This window comes from Oncorhynchus clarkii, chromosome 18, assembly GCF_045791955.1.
Source record: "Oncorhynchus clarkii lewisi isolate Uvic-CL-2024 chromosome 18, UVic_Ocla_1.0, whole genome shotgun sequence".
Classification (NCBI taxonomy): Eukaryota; Metazoa; Chordata; class Actinopteri; order Salmoniformes; family Salmonidae; genus Oncorhynchus; species Oncorhynchus clarkii.
In genome coordinates this window covers 17,088,631-17,106,038 of record NC_092164.1, presented here as the reverse complement: position 1 = coordinate 17,106,038, position 17,408 = coordinate 17,088,631, and the positions used below count along the sequence as shown (strand labels likewise).

Sequence of the window (17,408 nt, the reverse complement as noted above, 5' to 3'; positions counted from 1 at the left end):
TAGGAGAGTATGAAGGTGACGATGATAGGAGAGGATGAAGATGACGATGATAGGAGAGGATGAAGATGCCGTTGATAGGAGAGGATGAAGGTGACGATGATTACTTTATTGCATCCGTTTCTTAGGTAGCGGTTCAAGTTCAAAGTTCATTCAGATTCCCAGCTGGTGTTGGAGGGTGCAGCAAAACCCCCTGAGAGCCAGATGAACCACAGACAGGCCCTGGTGTAGAATTACAGACAGGACTACCAGACAACCAACAGCTCCATGGAGTCTACAGTCTATCTACAGACCACAGCTCTATAATTCTCTCTTCTTTTAAGTTGTTCACTCTCTCCATGCAATGGATTCCAGCTTTCTATTTCTTTTCTCCAAAGTATTTTATTCTCTCCATTCTGTCCAACGGAACGAGGGATGATTCCTTTCAGGTATCCAGGAGAACAGATTGAAGGAGACAAGAACAAAAAGAGTAACAGAATATATCGAAAAAGAAAAGAGTCCCCCAAGAGAAGAAAATGAGTCCACAGAGAAACGAAGGACGATCCAACTGGACAGTGTTCCAGGTCGGTTCTGAGTCCACCTGCAGCTAGCTGGTTCTCACTCCATGTCTGCTAGTCACACACACACTCGCACTCTTTCTCAATCAAACTTTCCTGTTGCTTCACTTCCACACAAACACTCTCTAATATTGACAAATACTGTAGACCCACACTCAGACACACCTATATTTTCTCTCTCAGGGTTGAGTCCGTAGCTTATCCGTGTGTGTGCACTGATATATTTTCCGTGTGTTAGCTCCTAGCGTATCTTGTAAAACCATAGCGGCGGGCCAGCCGGTGGCTATACGTGGCCCAACAGAGTGCTTCTCTCTGGAGTAGAAAAGTTCCTGTCTCCCCTGTGGTTCTCTGGTTCTATGGTTTAGTCCTTCTGTCGCCTGTCGCTCTGAGAATCAAACTGAGAGACTCTGGGAAATATGAGACAGGCCGAGGTCTGGCTGCGACACACACACACACACACACACACACACACACACACCGGCTGTCCTGAGCGAAAGGGTAGGGCCGGGGGTTTGGTTTGGTTGTGTTGCATATCTGTGTGTTCCCCGCTCCCCTGCCCCCCATCCCCTAGCATCACTGGCTAAAGTTAGCCTCAACAGTATTCTGGATGTTCTGAGTGAAGTCTGGACTAAAGGATCGCTCAGCCCCATCTAGTGGCCGTGGCTGTGAACCTGTGAACCTGTGGCTGTGAACCTAGAATCCTCAATGCCGGTCTACAGTGCTACTGTATGTCTAGCCTGTCAACCAGTGCCCAGTCCACTAACCAAATGGTAAAACATCTGTGGCTACTGGCCTCACCAGGTGCAGCGTAGTTACAGGTAGAGCAGAAGGCTGCACGGGGAGAGTCTCACAATCTATAACAGGGGTGACCAATCCTCTTACTACAGAGCTACTAGGCGTGCAGGGCTTTGTTCCAGCCCTGCTCTTAACACACCTGATTCAGCTAATCAATGTCCTGATGAACCCCTGACTAACAGAATCGGGTATGTTAGAGCAGGGCTGGAACTAAACGCTGCAGGAAGTTGGAGGAGAGGATTGGTCACACGTACCAGTTGGTAGTAGAACTGAACAGAGCGCTACAGCTGACAGGAGGGGAGAGAGTTACGACAGGAACATCAGACATGCTCGACATGAAGTGAATAATCCCACCGTGTGTGTGTGTGTGTGTGTGTGTAGGTGTGTACGACACAAACCCTCAGTGAGGGAGTCACCTTGCGTTTTCAGCTCTCCCCCTCCACGCACGCACACACACACACACACACACACACACACACACACACACACACACACACACACACACACACACACAATTATTTACAGGTGCAGTGTTGTCAAGCCAAGGTCACATCCTTGACACACATACACACTGCCACCTCCAAGAGCTGAAGTTCAAATACTTGTAAATAGCACTGCAAGTCTTTCTCTTTGCCTGCATGATTTGCAATGCACATTGTCTCAATGATTGTGTGGCTCACACGACTTTGTTGTGGTTTTCTGTTGCAACTGCTCAGTGCTATTATTAGTAGCTCGGTCCACCATTAGCGTTTTTCAAAGCATCTGTATGTAGCTAAACGGTGCTGGCAGTGGAATCATGCTAAAAGCTATCTGCTATTTGTGACAGCTAAAACGTGGGTTGGTTGTTCCTAAAGCACCCCTACACTTGGTGAGTCATAAATCTCAGAGACAAGCGCAGATGAGTGTGTGTGTGTGCTTGCGTGTGTGTGTTTGTGTGTGTGCGTGTGCTTGCGTGTGTGTGTGTGTGTGTGTGTGTGTGTGTGTGTGTGTGCGTGCGTGCGTGCGTGCGTGCGTATGTGTGTGTAAGCGGACCCTGAACAGATGTCATTGACCCAGCTGCGTGCTCTTTTCCTCGCTGACCAACTGACAGGCTTCTCCTCTCTTCTCGTCTCTTCTTCGCTTACGTCCTTCTCTCTTCCGCTTACCTCCTTCTCTCCTCCCCTAACCTCTTCTTCTTTTCGTTTGTCTTTTTGTAAAGGAGTGGAGCAGTACAGAATTAGAGAGAAAAGAGGAGAAAAGAGAGCGCTGTAATAGCAGTGGATTTGAGTCCATGCTGCAGTGGTATTTGTGCACCAGAGGTAGCGGCTTAAACCGGTCCACTAGACTGACCCTAGGCCTCGTCCTCCCCTCTCCTGTCCTCCCTTTTCCTCTACCCTCCTCTTATCGCTTTCTGCCCCCCTCCTCTCTCCCCTCTCCTGCCCTCTCCTCCTCTCTTCTCCCCTCCCCTCTCCTGTCCTCCCTTTTCCTCTACCCTCCTCTTATCGCTTTCTGCCCCCCTCCTCTCTCCCCTCTCCTCACTTCTCTATTCCCCTCTCCTGCCCTCTCCTCCTCTCTTCTCGCCTCCCCTCTCCTGCCCTCCCTTTTCCTCTACCCTCCTCTTATCGCTTTCCGCCCCCCTCCTCTCTTCTCCCCTCCCCTCTCCTCCCCCCTCGCCTCCCCTCCTCTCTTCTCCCCTCGCCTCTCCTCCTCTCTTCTCCCCTCGCCTCTCCTCCTCTCTTCTCCCCTCCCCTCTCCTCCTCTCTCCTCTCCTCCCTTCTCCTCCTCTCTTCTCCCCTCCCGTCTCCTCCTCTCTTCTCTCCTCCCTTCTCCTCCTCTCTTCTCTCCTCCCTTCTCCTCCTCTCTTCTCTCCTCCCTTCTCCTCCTCTCTTCTCCCCTCCCCTCTCCTGTCCTCCCTTTTCCTCTACCCTCCTCTTATCGCTTTCTGCCCCCCTCCTCTCTCCCCTCTCCTCACTTCTCTATTCCCCTCTCCTGCCCTCTCCTCCTCTCTTCTCGCCTCCCCTCTCCTGCCCTCCCTTTTCCTCTACCCTCCTCTTATCGCTTTCCGCCCCCCTCCTCTCTTCTCCCCTCCCCTCTCCTCCCCCTCGCCTCCCCTCCTCTCTTCTCCCCTCGCCTCTCCTCCTCTCTTCTCCCCTCGCCTCTCCTCCTCTCTTCTCCCCTCCCCTCTCCTCCTCTCTTCTCTCCTCCCTTCTCCTCCTCTCTTCTCTCCTCCCTTCTCCTCCTCTCTTCTCTCCTCCCTTCTCCTCCTCTCTTCTCTCCTCCCTTCTCCTCCTCTCTTCTCTCCTCCCTTCTCCTCCTCTCTTCTCCCCTCCCGTCTCCTCCTCTCTTCTCTCCTCCCCTCTCCTCCTCTCTTCTCTCCTCCCATCTCCTCCTCTCCTCACTTCTTTCCTCCCATCTCCTCCTCTCTTCTCTCCACCCCTCTCCTCCTCTCTTCTCCCCTCCCCTCCCCTCCTCTCTTCTCTCCTCCCCTCTCCTCTCCCCTCCTGTCTCCTCCTCTCTTCTCCCCTCGCCTCTCCTCCTCTCTTCTCCCCTCCCCTCCCCTCTTCTCCCCTCCTCTCTCCTCCCCTCCCCTCTCCTCCTCTCTTCTCCCCCCCTCTCCTCCTCTCGTCTCTCCTCCCCTCTCCTCCTCTCTTCTCTCCCCTCTCCTCCTCTCTTCTCTCCTCCCATCTCCTCCTCTCTTCTCTCCTCCCCTCTCCTGCCCTCCCTTTTCCTCTACCCTCCTCTTATCATATTTCCGCCCCCCTCCTCTCTCCCCCCCTCGCCTCTCCTCCTCTCTTCTCTCCTCCCATCTCCTCCTCTCTTCTCTCCTCCCCTCTCCTGCCCTCCCTTTTCCTCTACCCTCCTCTTATCATATTCTCGCCCCCCCTCCTCTCTCCTCCCCTCCCCTCTCCTCCTCTCTTCTCTCCTCCCCTAATCTCTTCACTTTTAAGTAAACAATTACTAACGCCTACAAGTTGTTATTATTTTAAAGTGGAAGCATCATGTGAAATTACATATATATATATAATATTTCAGAGAAAGGTCAACAAACCTTCAACACATGCTACCTTCCCTTATCCACCAGCGATAGCTAGTGCATTAGCAGGAAGTACTTTGTCATTGACGTGTGGTGTAAGAAGAGTGTTATAATTAAGTTGGACTGGCTTGTACACTCAAATCAACAACAGTTGAATACTTGTTTTCACAACAACATTTATGAAAGTGTCATAGAATGAACTGTCAAGTGTCACTGTGATGTCCTTTATTGTTGTCAAATGGTACAAGGGGTTGGCTTAACTCTATAGGCTTATTTCTGCTGCAGCAACTAGGCAGACTTCACACACACACACACACACACACACACACACACACATACTTGAAAATAGGCATGCATAAATGCCATCTCCGTGGTAACGACCCTTGGCTTGGGTTGGCTGCATCGGTCGGAATGTTCTAAGGGCAACCGTGCCAACAACGAGGAAACACATTTCACATCTCTGCTCTATTCCCAGACTGACTTCCTCTCCCAACACACACACACACACAAACACACACACACACACACACACACACACACACACGCGCGCACATCCGCAGACAAGAGGGCACTATGTGTCTGAGTTAGAAGCTGACCAGACCCAGTAGTTAACACATAACACAGACTATTTCCTAACTATTTCAGAAACCTGCCAGATTGCACTGTAACATATATGTTCTCTCTCTCTCTCCTAGACCCACTCAGATCCAGATAAACACCTTCTCTCTCTCTCTCTCCTAGACCCACTCAGATCCAGATAAACACCTTCTCTCTCTTTTTCTCTCCTAGACCCACTCAGATCCAGATAAACACCTTCTCTCTCTCTCTCTCTCTCTCTCTCCTAGACCCACTCAGATCCAGATAAACACCTTCTCTCTCTCTCTCCTAGACCCACTCAGATCCAGATAAACACCTTCTCTCTCTCTCTCTCCTAGACCCACTCAGATCCAGATAAACACCTCTCTCTCTCTCTCCTAGACCCACTCAGATCCAGATAAACACCCTCTCTCTCTCTCTCTCCTAGACCCACTCAGATCCAGATAAACACCTCTCTCTCTCTCTCTCTCTCCTAGACCCACTCAGATCCAGATAAACACCTTCTCTCTCTCTCTCCTAGACCCACTCAGATCCAGATAAACACCCTCTCTCTCTCTCTCCTAGACCCACTCAGATCCAGATAAACACCTTCTCTCTCTCTCCTAGACCCACTCAGATCCAGATAAACACCTTCTCTCTCTCTCTCTCCTAGACCCACTCAGATCCAGATAAACACCTTCTCTCTCTCTCTCTCCTAGACCCACTCAGATCCAGATAAACACCCTCTCTCTCTCTCTCCTAGACCCACTCAGATCCAGATAAACACCTTCTCTCTCTCTCTCTCTCTCTCTCTCTCTCATAGACCCACTCAGATCCAGATAAACACCTTCTCTCTCTCTCTCTCCTAGACCCACTCAGATCCAGATAAACACCTTCTCTCTCTCTCTCCTAGACCCACAGATCCAGATAAACACCCTCTCTCTCTCTCTCCTAGACCCACTCAGATCCAGATAAACACCTTCTCTCTCTCTCCTAGACCCACTCAGATCCAGATAAACACCTTCTCTCTCTCTCTCTCCTAGACCCACTCAGATCCAGATAAACACCTTCTCTCTCTCTCTCTCTCTCTCTCTCTCTCATAGACCCACTCAGATCCAGATAAACACCTTCTCTCTCTCTCTCTCCTAGACCCACTCAGATCCAGATAAACACCTTCTCTCTCTCTCTCCTAGACCCACAGATCCAGATAAACACCCTCTCTCTCTCTCTCCTAGACCCACTCAGATCCAGATAAACACCTTCTCTCTCTCTCCTAGACCCACTCAGATCCAGATAAACACCTTCTCTCTCTCTCTCTCCTAGACCCACTCAGATCCAGATAAACACCTTCTCTCTCTCTCTCTCCTAGACCCACTCAGATCCAGATAAACACCCTCTCTCTCTCTCTCCTAGACCCACTCAGATCCAGATAAACACCTTCTCTCTCTCTCTCTCTCTCTCTCTCTCTCATAGACCCACTCAGATCCAGATAAACACCTTCTCTCTCTCTCTCTCCTAGACCCACTCAGATCCAGATAAACACCTTCTCTCTCTCTCTCTCCTAGACCCACTCAGATCCAGATAAACACCTTCTCTCTCTCTCTCTCCTAGACCCACTCAGATCCAGATAAACACCTTCTCTCTCTCTCTCCTAGACCCACTCAGATCCAGATAAACACCCTCTCTCTCTCTCTCCTAGACCCACTCAGATCCAGATAAACACCTTCTCTCTCTCTCCTAGACCCACTCAGATCCAGATAAACACCTTCTCTCTCTCTCTCTCCTAGACCCACTCAGATCCAGATAAACACCTTCTCTCTCTCTCTCTCCTAGACCCACTCAGATCCAGATAAACACCCTCTCTCTCTCTCTCCTAGACCCACTCAGATCCAGATAAACACTTCTCTCTCTCTCTCTCTCTCTCTCTCTCTCATAGACCCACTCAGATCCAGATAAACACCTTCTCTCTCTCTCTCTCCTAGACCCACTCAGATCCAGATAAACACCTTCTCTCTCTCTCTCCTAGACCCACTCAGATCCAGATAAACACCCTCTCTCTCTCTCTCTCCTAGACCCACTCAGATCCAGATAAACACCCTCTCTCTCTCTCTCCTAGACCCACTCAGATCCAGATAAACACCTTCTCTCTCTCTCTCTCTCTCTCTCTCTCCTAGACCCACTCAGATCCAGATAAACACCTTCTCTCTCTCTCTCCTAGACCCACTCAGATCCAGATAAACACCTTCTCTCTCTCTCTCTCCTAGACCCACTCAGATCCAGATAAACACCTTCTCTCTCTCTCTCCTAGACCCACTCAGATCCAGATAAACACCTTCTCTCTCTCTCTCTCTCTCCTAGACCCACTCATATCCAGATAAACACCTTCTCTCTCTCTCTCCTAGACCCACTCAGATCCAGATAAACACCTCTCTCTCTCTCTCTCTCCTAGACCCACTCAGATCCAGATAAACACCTTCTCTCTCTCTCTCTCTCTCTCTCCTAGACCCACTCAGATCCAGATAAACAACTTCTCTCTCTAACTCTCCTAGACCCACTCAGATCCAGATAAACACCTTCTCTCTCTCTCTCCTAGACCCACTCAGATCCAGATAAACACCTTCTCTCTCTCTCTCTCCTAGACCCACTCAGATCCAGATAAACACCTTCTCTCTCTCTCTCTCCTAGACCCACTCAGATCCAGATAAACACCTTCTCTCTCTCTCTCTCTCTCTCCTAGACCTACTCAGATCCAGATAAACACCTTCTCTCTCTAACTCTCCTAGACCCACTCAGATCCAGATAAACACCTTCTCTCTCTCTCTCCTAGACCCACTCAGATCCAGATAAACACCTTCTCTCTCTCTCTCTCTCTCCTAGACCCACTCAGATCCAGATAAACACCTTCTCTCTCTCTCTCTCCTAGACCCACTCAGATCCAGATAAACACCTTCTCTCACCTTCTCTGCTTCTCTTCTCTCCTCCTTTACCCTCCCCTGTACATCTGTAGGGGGTACCCCTCTCCCCCAGCAGACCTCTTGTACTGCAGTACCCCTCTGCCGCAGCAGACCTATTGTACTGCAGTACCCCTCTCCTCCAACAGACCTCTTGTACTGCAGTACCCCTCTCCCCCAGCAGACCTCTTGTACTGCAGTACCCCTCTCCTCCAACAGACCTCTTGTACTGCAGTACCCCTCTCCTCCAGCAGACCTCTTGTACTGCAGTACCCCTGTCCTCCAGCAGACCTCTTGTACTGCAGTACCCCTGTCCTCCAGCAGACCTCTTGTACTGCAGTACCCCTCTCCTCCAACAGATGGAGGCAGAGCTCCTAGATGAAGCAGGAGGAGGATGAAGTCGCCCCTGGTGAATGTCTCCTGTTTAACTCTGTGTGTTAACAACAGAGTAAAACTAGATGACAGCAGAGAGCTGCAGGACACACAGACACACACTTATTACAAATGTAGGAAGTTGTGTAAACAGACAATGGTTACTAAGGTGACCGGAGAGACTGTTACATGTTAATCCTTACCTCTGTGTGTGTGTGTGTGTGAGTGTGTGTGTGTGTGTGTGTGTGTGTGTGTGTGTGTGTGTGTGTGTTGTGTGTGTGTGTGTGTGTGTGTGTGTGTGTGTGTGTGTGTGTGTGTGTGTGTGTGTGTGTGTGTGTGTGTGTGTGTGTGTGTGTGTGTGTGTGGAGGAATGTGATGGCATCAAGTGTAGTTCTTCAGATGTTGTTTTCTATTCTCTCTCTCTTTCTATGTGTGTGTGTCTGGGAAATATTGTTTGGACAATATCCCAGCCTGCACTGGGAGTGGTGTATGATGTCACCATGGGACTGGAGGCTTCGTGTGTGTGTGTGTGTGTGTGTATGTGTGTGGGTGGCTAACCTTGGAGGCTATTGTCAGTGTTGGAAACTCCTTACACACAGCAACACTGACTCCATGAGTCCAAGGTGTGTCTGTGTGTGTATTTTTGTGTTAGAGAGGGAAGTAGTGGGAAAGTGGGGGAGGGGGCTTCTTTCACCGCTTGGCTGAGCTTCCTGCTGTGACCTCATTTCCTGTGGAAGCATTCGGGAGCTGATGTCATTAAGTACCGACACCAAGACAACAACCCCTGTTGTTTACCCCTCCATTCATCTTGTCGACCTCTTCTCTTTCTCACACGTTTTCCTTCAGCTCTATTAGCTTCGTCTCGAATGGCACCCTAGTGCCTAGGGCCCTGGTCAAGGGAATAGGGTGCCATTTGAAATGCAGTCACTGTAGAAGGGTAGGAGGAGGGTTGGCTATCCCTCATTTCTGTTCTGGGCTCCAAATGGTTAGTCTGCTCTCTGCTGTCTGTTCTGCTAGTCTTGTCTTGCTCTCTGCTCTGCATTCGACTGGCTTGCCTGGCCTTGGATTCATCTGGCCTTGCCTCCTGGTCTCCATGGTGATTAATGGAAACACTCTGACAGGTGCAGAAAGGCCTATATTACTCTGTCACCAGACACACACACACACACACAAACACACACACACACACACACACACAAGCACACAAACACACTGCCTTTGGACCCCTGTGTCGCACTTCAGTGTGACTGACAGGGTAATGTTTAATTAGGACATGGGGCGGGGTTGGCGCTGGTGTGTATTTGCATAATTCTCAGAGTGCCAAAGAGGCATCGGGTGTCAGAAAGCACACACACACACACACACACACACACACACACACACACACACACACACACACACACACAGGGTCCGTTTACACTGTGGCGACAGTGAGTCTGTTAGCAAGATGCCGTAGTAGACAGATTTAGGTCCCCATCACACCTCTATCTGTCAGCCTAGTGTGTGTGTGTGTGTGTGTGTGTGTGTGTGTGTGTGTGTGTGTGTGTGTGTGTGTGTGTGTGTGTGTGTGTGTGTATGTGTGTGTGTGTGTGTGTGTGTGTGTGCTTGGTAACAACACCATTAACATTCCCAATGCCAACAGCCCCCACCGTCTCCTGCTGTGCTCCAATCAGCCCCCCCCACACACACACACACACACACACACACACACACGCACACGCACACGCACACACACACACACACACACACACCCGTTCTGCCTGTGACACTACAACAACAGAGACTGGTCCCAAAATAACACTTCAACCAATCAGAGAGGAGAGCCTGTGAGTGGACCACTTCATCTACATTCCTCTCTCTCTCTCTCTCTCCTTGTCATCCCTCCTTCTCTCTTTCCGTCTACCTCTCCTGTCTGTTGATTGTCCATGCTGTGTAACCTTACTCCATGTTGATATGTAGGCCACATACAGGGCCTTCAGGAAGTGTTCACACCCTTTGACTTTCTCCACATGTTGTTGTGTTACAGCCTCAATTTAAAATGGATTCAATTGAGATGTTGTGTCACTGGTCTAAACACAATACCCCATAATGTCAAAACGGAGTTATGTTTTCAGACATTTTTACAAATGAATTAAACATGAAAGTCATTCAGATGCTGTAGAGGAAGGAAACAGCTCAGGGATTTCACAATGAGGTCAATGGTGACTTTAAAACAGTTACAGAGTTTAATGGTTGTGATAAGAGAAAACTGAGGATGGATCAACAACATTGTAGTTACTCCACAATACTAACCTAAATGACAGAGTGAAAAGAAGGAAGCCTGTACAGAATAAAACATATTCTAAAACATGCATCCTGTTTGCAATAAGGAACTAAATAAAGTAAAACTGTACAAAAATGTGGCAAAGCAATGAACGATTTGTATTCAGGACATAAAGTTATGTTTGGGGTAAATCCAACACAACACACCACTGAGTATCACTCTTTATATTTTACAGAATGGTGGTGAGTGCATCATATTATGGGTTTGCTTGTTATTGTTAGGATAAATCAAATTAAAAAGAAATGGAATAGAGAAAATCACCGGCAATATCCTCGAGGAAAACCTGGTTCAGTCTGCTATCCAACAGACACTGGGAGACAAATTCACCATTCAACAGGACATTAACCTAAAACACGTATCTACACTAGAGTTGTTTACCAAGACAATATTGAATGTCCCTGATTGGCCTAAAAAAAAATGTTTTTTTAAGAATAATGTTCAAATATTGTACAATCCAGGTGTATAAAGCTCTTAGAGACTTACCCAGAAAGACTCACAGCTGTAATCACTGCCAAAGGTGATTCTAACATGTATTGGTGTGGATACTTATGTAAACTAGATATTTCTGTATTTAATTTACAATAAATATGCAAAAATGTTATGTGGTATTGTATGTAGATGGGTGAGCAAAAAATATATTTGATGCATTTTAAATTCTGTCTGTAACACAACAACATGTGGAATAAGTCAAGGGGTGTGAACACTTCCTGAAGGGACTGTATTTATGACGTTACCATGGCACCCAGCACTGACGGAACACCCAGGAACCTAAAGTACCTCCCACTTTAACATACTGACACACACACACACACACACAAACATAGAGCAATAATGCTCTGTCTCCTGTGACAGCACAAAGCCCTAAACTACCCCAAACATTCCAGAGGAGAGGAGAGAGCTGGCCACCACTTTGTCTCCACCTCTTCCTTTCCTCCTCTCTCTGCCTCCCTCTCTCTCTCTCTCTCTCTGCCTCCCTCTCCGTCTCTGCCTCCCTCTCCGTCTCTGCCTCCCTCCCTGTCTCTGCCTCCCTCCCTGTCTCTGCCTCCCTCTCTGTCACTGCCTCCCTCTCTGTCTCTGCCTCCCTCCCTGTCTCTGTCTCCCTCACTGTCTCTGCCTCCCTCCCTCCCTGTCTCTGTCTCCCTCACGGTCTCTGCCTCCCTCCCTGTCTCTGTCTCCCTCACTGTCTCTGCCTCCCTCCCTGTCTCTGCCTCCCTCTCTGTCTCTGCCTCCCTCTCTGTCTCTGCCTCCCTCTCTGTCTCTGCCTCCCTCTCTGTCTCTGCCTCCCTCACTGTCTCTGCCTCCCTCTCTCTCTGCCTCTAACTCTCTGCATGCCTCCCTCTGTCTCTCTCGCTCTCTCTGTCCCTCTCTCTCTGCCTCACTCTCTCTCTCTGCCTCCCTCTCTCTCTGCCTCACTCTCTCTCTGCCTCCCTCTCCCTTAATCTATTTCTTCAGTTAACCCACAGTTCCTAGGGCGTCATTGACAAAAATCATTTGTTCTTAACTGACTTGCCTAGTAAAATAAAGGTAAAATAAAAAAATTAAATACACATATCCAACCAGCAATACATCTCTCAACTAGAACACAGAGAAAGTAGTCTCCTTCAGCAGCAATAGTATTAGAGGAAGAGGCAGGTAGACCTGACTAATAGAAGTCTGACAGCCTGACACACACACACACGCACACGCACACACAAACACACACACACACACTCACGTCGGTCAGGGGTACTCACTCTGATCACCTCGGGCGTCTGCTGGATGAGCAGCGTCGAGCCGATGTCTCTCAGGGCAACCACATCGCTAGGGGCAACCGGGTGTCTCACGGCAACAGGAGGAGCAGTGATGGTTGCAACAGGTGCCTCTCCAGGTGTGGGTGTAGGGGGCGGGACAGGGGAGGGTGTAGGGGGTGGGACAGGGGAGGGTGTAGGGGGCGGGACAGGGGAGGGGACAGGTGTTACAGCCGGTGGAGGGGTGGCTGTGGTGGTAAGTACCGCTGTCAGGTCAGCTACAGGTGGATGTTCACGTTTAGCGGCTGCTTCTGAAGGTGTGGGTACGACTGTAGGTGGTGGAACAGGTGTGGGTAGGGCAGAAGGTGTAGCATGGTCTGTAGCGACAGACTCTGCTAGGGTTGTGGGGACAGGGACAGGGACAGGTGTGGGAGCTGAAGAGACAGGTAGAGCTGTAGGAACAGCTCCAGCTGTAAGTCTGGGTGCAGGCGTGGATACAGCACCAGATGTAGGTCTGGGTGCAGGCGTGGATACAGCACCAGATGTAGGTCTGGGTGCAGGCATGGATACAGCTCCAGCTGTAAGTCTGGGTGCAGGCGTGGATACAGCACCAGATGTAGGTCTGGGTGCAGGTGTGGCTACAGCACCAGATGTAAGTCTGGGTGCAGGCGTGGATACAGCACCAGATGTAGGTCTGGGTGCAGGCGTGAATACAGCACCAGATGTAGGTCTGGGTGCAGGTGTGGCTACAGCACCAGATGTAGGTCTGGGTGCAGGCGTGGATACAGCACCAGATGTAGGTCTGGGTGCAGGCGTGGATACAGCACCAGATGTAGGTCTGGGTGCAGGCGTGGTTACAGGTCCATCTGTAGGTAAAGACACAGTTCAGTTCACATACATAGAAGGAAGAACCGTGCAACATATACACAATACCGTAAATAGGAACAGATGGATACGGACAGTCACCTTGCCCAGCTGGTGGAGATCCAGGTAGTTTGGCCTGCGTCAGAGTGTCAGTCTTGGCTGCAGTAGCCAGAGTGTCCTGTAGGAGTCTCATCACCTCCTTCTCTTTGCTCTGAGCCCCAGTCTTCCCAGTGTTCCCAGGACTACCCCCAGAGTCCACCAGCTCCTGGGCAAAGCTCTCAATGCTCTCCAGGATCCTCAGCAGCAGGGCCCTGTCCTCCTCATCTCCCAGCCCCACCACGCTGCCCTCTGCCTGGAGAAGAGGAGCAGGGGAGCTGGGGGTCGACCTATTGGCCTGGGCGTTAGCGGTTAGGTGGCTAACAGGAACAGGCCTTTGAGCCTGGGGGTTGATTTGGGTTTGTGTCTGGAGAGAGGGTTGGGTTTGTGGGGAGGTGTTCCCCTGTCCTGTCCCCCTCTGTCTGGTCTTAATGGGGAGAGGGGGCTCCGCCTCTCTTTCTCTCTCTCCCTCTCTGACTCTGTCTCTCTCCCGACCCATGCTCTGCGACAGACACTCCAAGTCCATCAGAAGCTTGTCGATGTCGTCGTCTCTATGAGTGACAGGAGGGGTGTGTTCGGAGGTTGGGGGGCAGGTGAGGTCTTCACCGGCAGACTGGAGTGTGTGTGTAACGTGTACGTGTGACAGATTGGGGCTGAGGTGTGTGTGCGCGGAGCTGGGGGGTGTGTGTGGACTAAAAGCTGTCCCGTTCCGACTGTGAGTGTGTGTGAGGCTTCTGGTCGGTGTGTGTGAGTGTGTGTGTCTGGAAGCCCTGTTCAGCCCCCTTCCCAGGTCTGCATCCTCCTCAATGAAGAGAGCCTCCATGGGGGAGATGGACGGAGTGTGTGTTCGCTCTGACGGAGTGTGCGTTTGCGATGAAGGTGTGTGTGCCTGGGTTGGAGGGGTAGAAATAGACAACGTGTGTGTGTGCGGTGAGGGAGAGTGTGTGTGTGACAGAGTGTGTGTGTGCAGCAGCCCGTTGGTCTGAACCTTATGTCTCCCTGCTGTCTCAGGCGTAGTGGACAAAGAGAGAGAAGAGTCTGGAGCGAGTGACGAGGGTGGCAGTATATCCCTGCTCTTGGGTAAGGGAGGATTCTGAACAACATCCTCATACCGTGGAGGTTGATCATTCCCAAATATGGGTGAGAAGGGGACAGCAGCTTGCTGCAACATATGGAGACTACTAACCAGCTCGGCCAACTCGCTATGACCTCCAATCCCTGACCCTTGACCTCCAGCCCCTGACCCTAATCCTAACCCAGCCCCCTCCAGCTCTAGAGGCAGTTTCCTCAGATAGGAGCTCAGTCTGGTCATCACAGCTCTGTAGATGCTCTCTGGACTGGCTCCCCCATCTTCCCCTCCCCCGGGACTCTTCCGACTGATACACTGCTTGATGATGTCAGTACATTTCTTCAAGTCCTCTGAACACTTGACCAGAATGTCCAGACAGGCCCGTATGTCTTCCCCCCCTGCTCCTCCCACTCCTCCCTCCTCCCCTGCACGGGTCTTCTCCAGTAACCGGGCGATGAGGGACTCGTCTGCTAATGAGCTGAGGTAGAGAGACGCCACTGTGTTTAGCCCCGCCTCCAAGGAACCAGAGCAGGCGCTGGATAGGCTACTGGTGGACCCTCCCCCGGCCCTGGAGGCACTGGATAGGCTGGTTGTGGATAGAGACCCGCCCCCGGCAGTGATGCCTGCAGGCGATAGGCCTTTGAGCACTTTGAGCACTTTGTCGCTGAAAGGAGGCAGGTTCTCATCATTGGCGTTTCCATTTCCGGTAATAGTCCCATTCCCGGTTCCTCCGACGTTCCCAGTGAAGTGTCCGTAGACGATGTCGAGGTCCGTGGACCGACGGCTGTAGGAGTCCGGCCTGACCTTGCGACCTTTCCTGAATGTCACGTGACTCGTGGAGAGGCGGAGCTTCTCGAAAGAGAACTCTTTGAGTTTGCCACTAGCCAGGTTGATGGCTTCTCCTGTAATGTCCTTCAGACTGGCAGAGCTCTGGAGAGGCCGGTCAGGACCAGTGCTGGTAGTAGTGGTGGTAGTGTTGGCCTTCTTACCTCGCCATGGAGGACTGTCCTCCCCCACCACACCATACACACTGTTAGGATCATTAGGAACACCAAAACTCCCGATAGAGCTGGTGATACTAAATTTACAGCTGTTGGGGATTTGGTGAGGAGAGTTAGCGTTTCGGGTCAGGTTGTGTGTGAATGTGTGTGAGGGGTCGGGGTGTGTGTGAGCGTGTGTGTGTGAGGGGGCGGTCAGCAGCTCGGAGCAGGTGCTGCGATGGACCACAGTACAGTCCAGTCCCTGGGACAGCGCCCCACATGACCCGGAGCAGTAGTGCACCGCGTGACTCTGAGCCCGACGGTCCACCACCACGCTGCTGTAGCAACTAACACTGCTCACTACCACGCGATAGGCTGCTGCCATGGTTACCGCTCAGTTGACGCTTGGTTACCGCTTGGTTACCAAGGTTACAGAGCAGTCTCAATTACTGCATGAAAAAAACATATTGGAAAAAAACACAAAACTCCAGCAAAAAATTATATGTGAAAGAAATCCAAGGCCAAAATAGTTATTGTTTAGATCCCTTCAGATGAGTGGGGCAGTTTCAGATCCACAGAGTCAACTAAACAGTTATTGTTTAGATCCCTTCAGATGAGTGGGGCAGTTTCAGATCCACAGAGTCAACTAAACAGTTATTGTTTAGATCCCTTCAGATGAGTGGGGCAGTTTCAGATCCACAGAGTCAACTAAACAGTTATTGTTTAGATCCCTTCAGATGAGTGGGGCAGTTTCAGATCCACAGAGTCAACTAAACAGTTATTGTTTAGATCCCCTCAGATGAGTGGGGCAGTTTCAGATCCACAGAGTCAACTAAACAGTTATTGTTTAGATCCCTTCAGATGAGTGGGGCAGTTTCAGATCCACAGAGTCAACTAAATAGTTATTGTTTAGATCCCTTCAGATGAGTGGGGCAGTTTCAGATCCACAGAGTCAACTAAACAGTTATTGTTTAGATCCCTTCAGATGAGTGGGGCAGTTTCAGATCCACAGAGTCAACTAAACAGTTATTGTTTAGATCCCCTCAGATGAGTGGGGCAGTTTCAGATCCACAGAGTCAACTAAACAGTTATTGTTTAGATCCCTTCAGATGAGTGGGGCAGTTTCAGATCCACAGAGTCAACTAAATAGTTATTGTTTAGATCCCTTCAGATGAGTGGGGCAGTTTCAGATCCACAGAGTCAACTAAACAGTTATTGTTTAGATCCCTTCAGATGAGTGGGGCAGTTTCAGATCCACAGAGTCAACTAAACAGCCTCCTTAAAATCCACACCAGAAAGACTTGAAATAGACACATTTCCACACAGAAAAACGTCCACATAAAAAATGAAAATATCCCTTCAGATGAGAAAAAGAAAAGGTCAATCCATCACAGGATCCATTAGAGTCAGGATTCATTTGATTTTCACCTGTGTCTAAACACCATCTTCCCAGAGGTCCTCATCTCTCCAAAGGAACTCCAGGGGCCTGGTCTAACCCCACTGTCGCCTGAAAGACCCCCCGATCAGGGTTCACCGTCCTGGGCTTGGAAACTCACCCAGGCCCCCCCTCCTTTTATCCTTCTCTCTCCTTCTCTCCACTTCTGTCCCCCTCTCTGCCTCTCGTTCGTAAAATAACTGCAGTCCACTCTAACCACAGCTGCCTTGATGTGATTCACAGATGTCGACTCTCGCTCCCTCTCTCTCTCTCTCTCTCTCTCTCTCTCTCTCTCTCTCTCTCTCTCTCTCGCTCCCTCCTTCCGTCCTGTGCTGTCAAGCTGGTCTCAGTGTGTTTCTGATGGGAGGACACCACCTGTGAGTTGACAGAAAAGGAGGAGTGAGGGGGAAGGAGGGAGAGAAAGAAGGAAGGAGAGAAAAATAGCGTTCAATAATTTAGACAGTCACCCTGTAGCAAATTATTTTTCTCTGTGTGTGTGGGTGGGGGTGGGGCGTGTGTGTGTGTGTGTGTTGTCAGCCCTCCAGCTATCTTCCAGATGACAGTATATATGAGGGACCTTAGTCCTTTATCATCAAAGAGTACAACACCGCATGTGCACTTCCTGACACACACACACACACACACACACACAC

General features: G+C 50.2%; 1 protein-coding gene across 2 annotated transcripts in view; it reads right to left on the bottom strand.

Annotated features, from left to right (window-relative positions):
• Positions 1 to 16,645, bottom strand: part of LOC139373100 (serine/threonine-protein phosphatase 2A regulatory subunit B'' subunit alpha-like) — a 29,463-nt gene extending 12,818 nt beyond the window's left edge. The window contains exons 1-2 of one of the 2 annotated variants that reach the window (XM_071113199.1): positions 13,272 to 16,645; positions 12,318 to 13,177 (exon numbers count right to left, since the gene is read on the bottom strand). In XM_071113199.1, coding sequence (XP_070969300.1) covers positions 12,318 to 13,177; positions 13,272 to 15,705 — 3,294 coding nt within the window. In that variant the 5' untranslated portion in view covers positions 15,706 to 16,645. The remainder of the gene's footprint in view (positions 1 to 12,317; positions 13,178 to 13,271) is intronic. The other variant, XM_071113200.1, reaches the window with a different exon arrangement.
• Between the last annotated feature and the right edge of the window lie 763 nt (positions 16,646 to 17,408).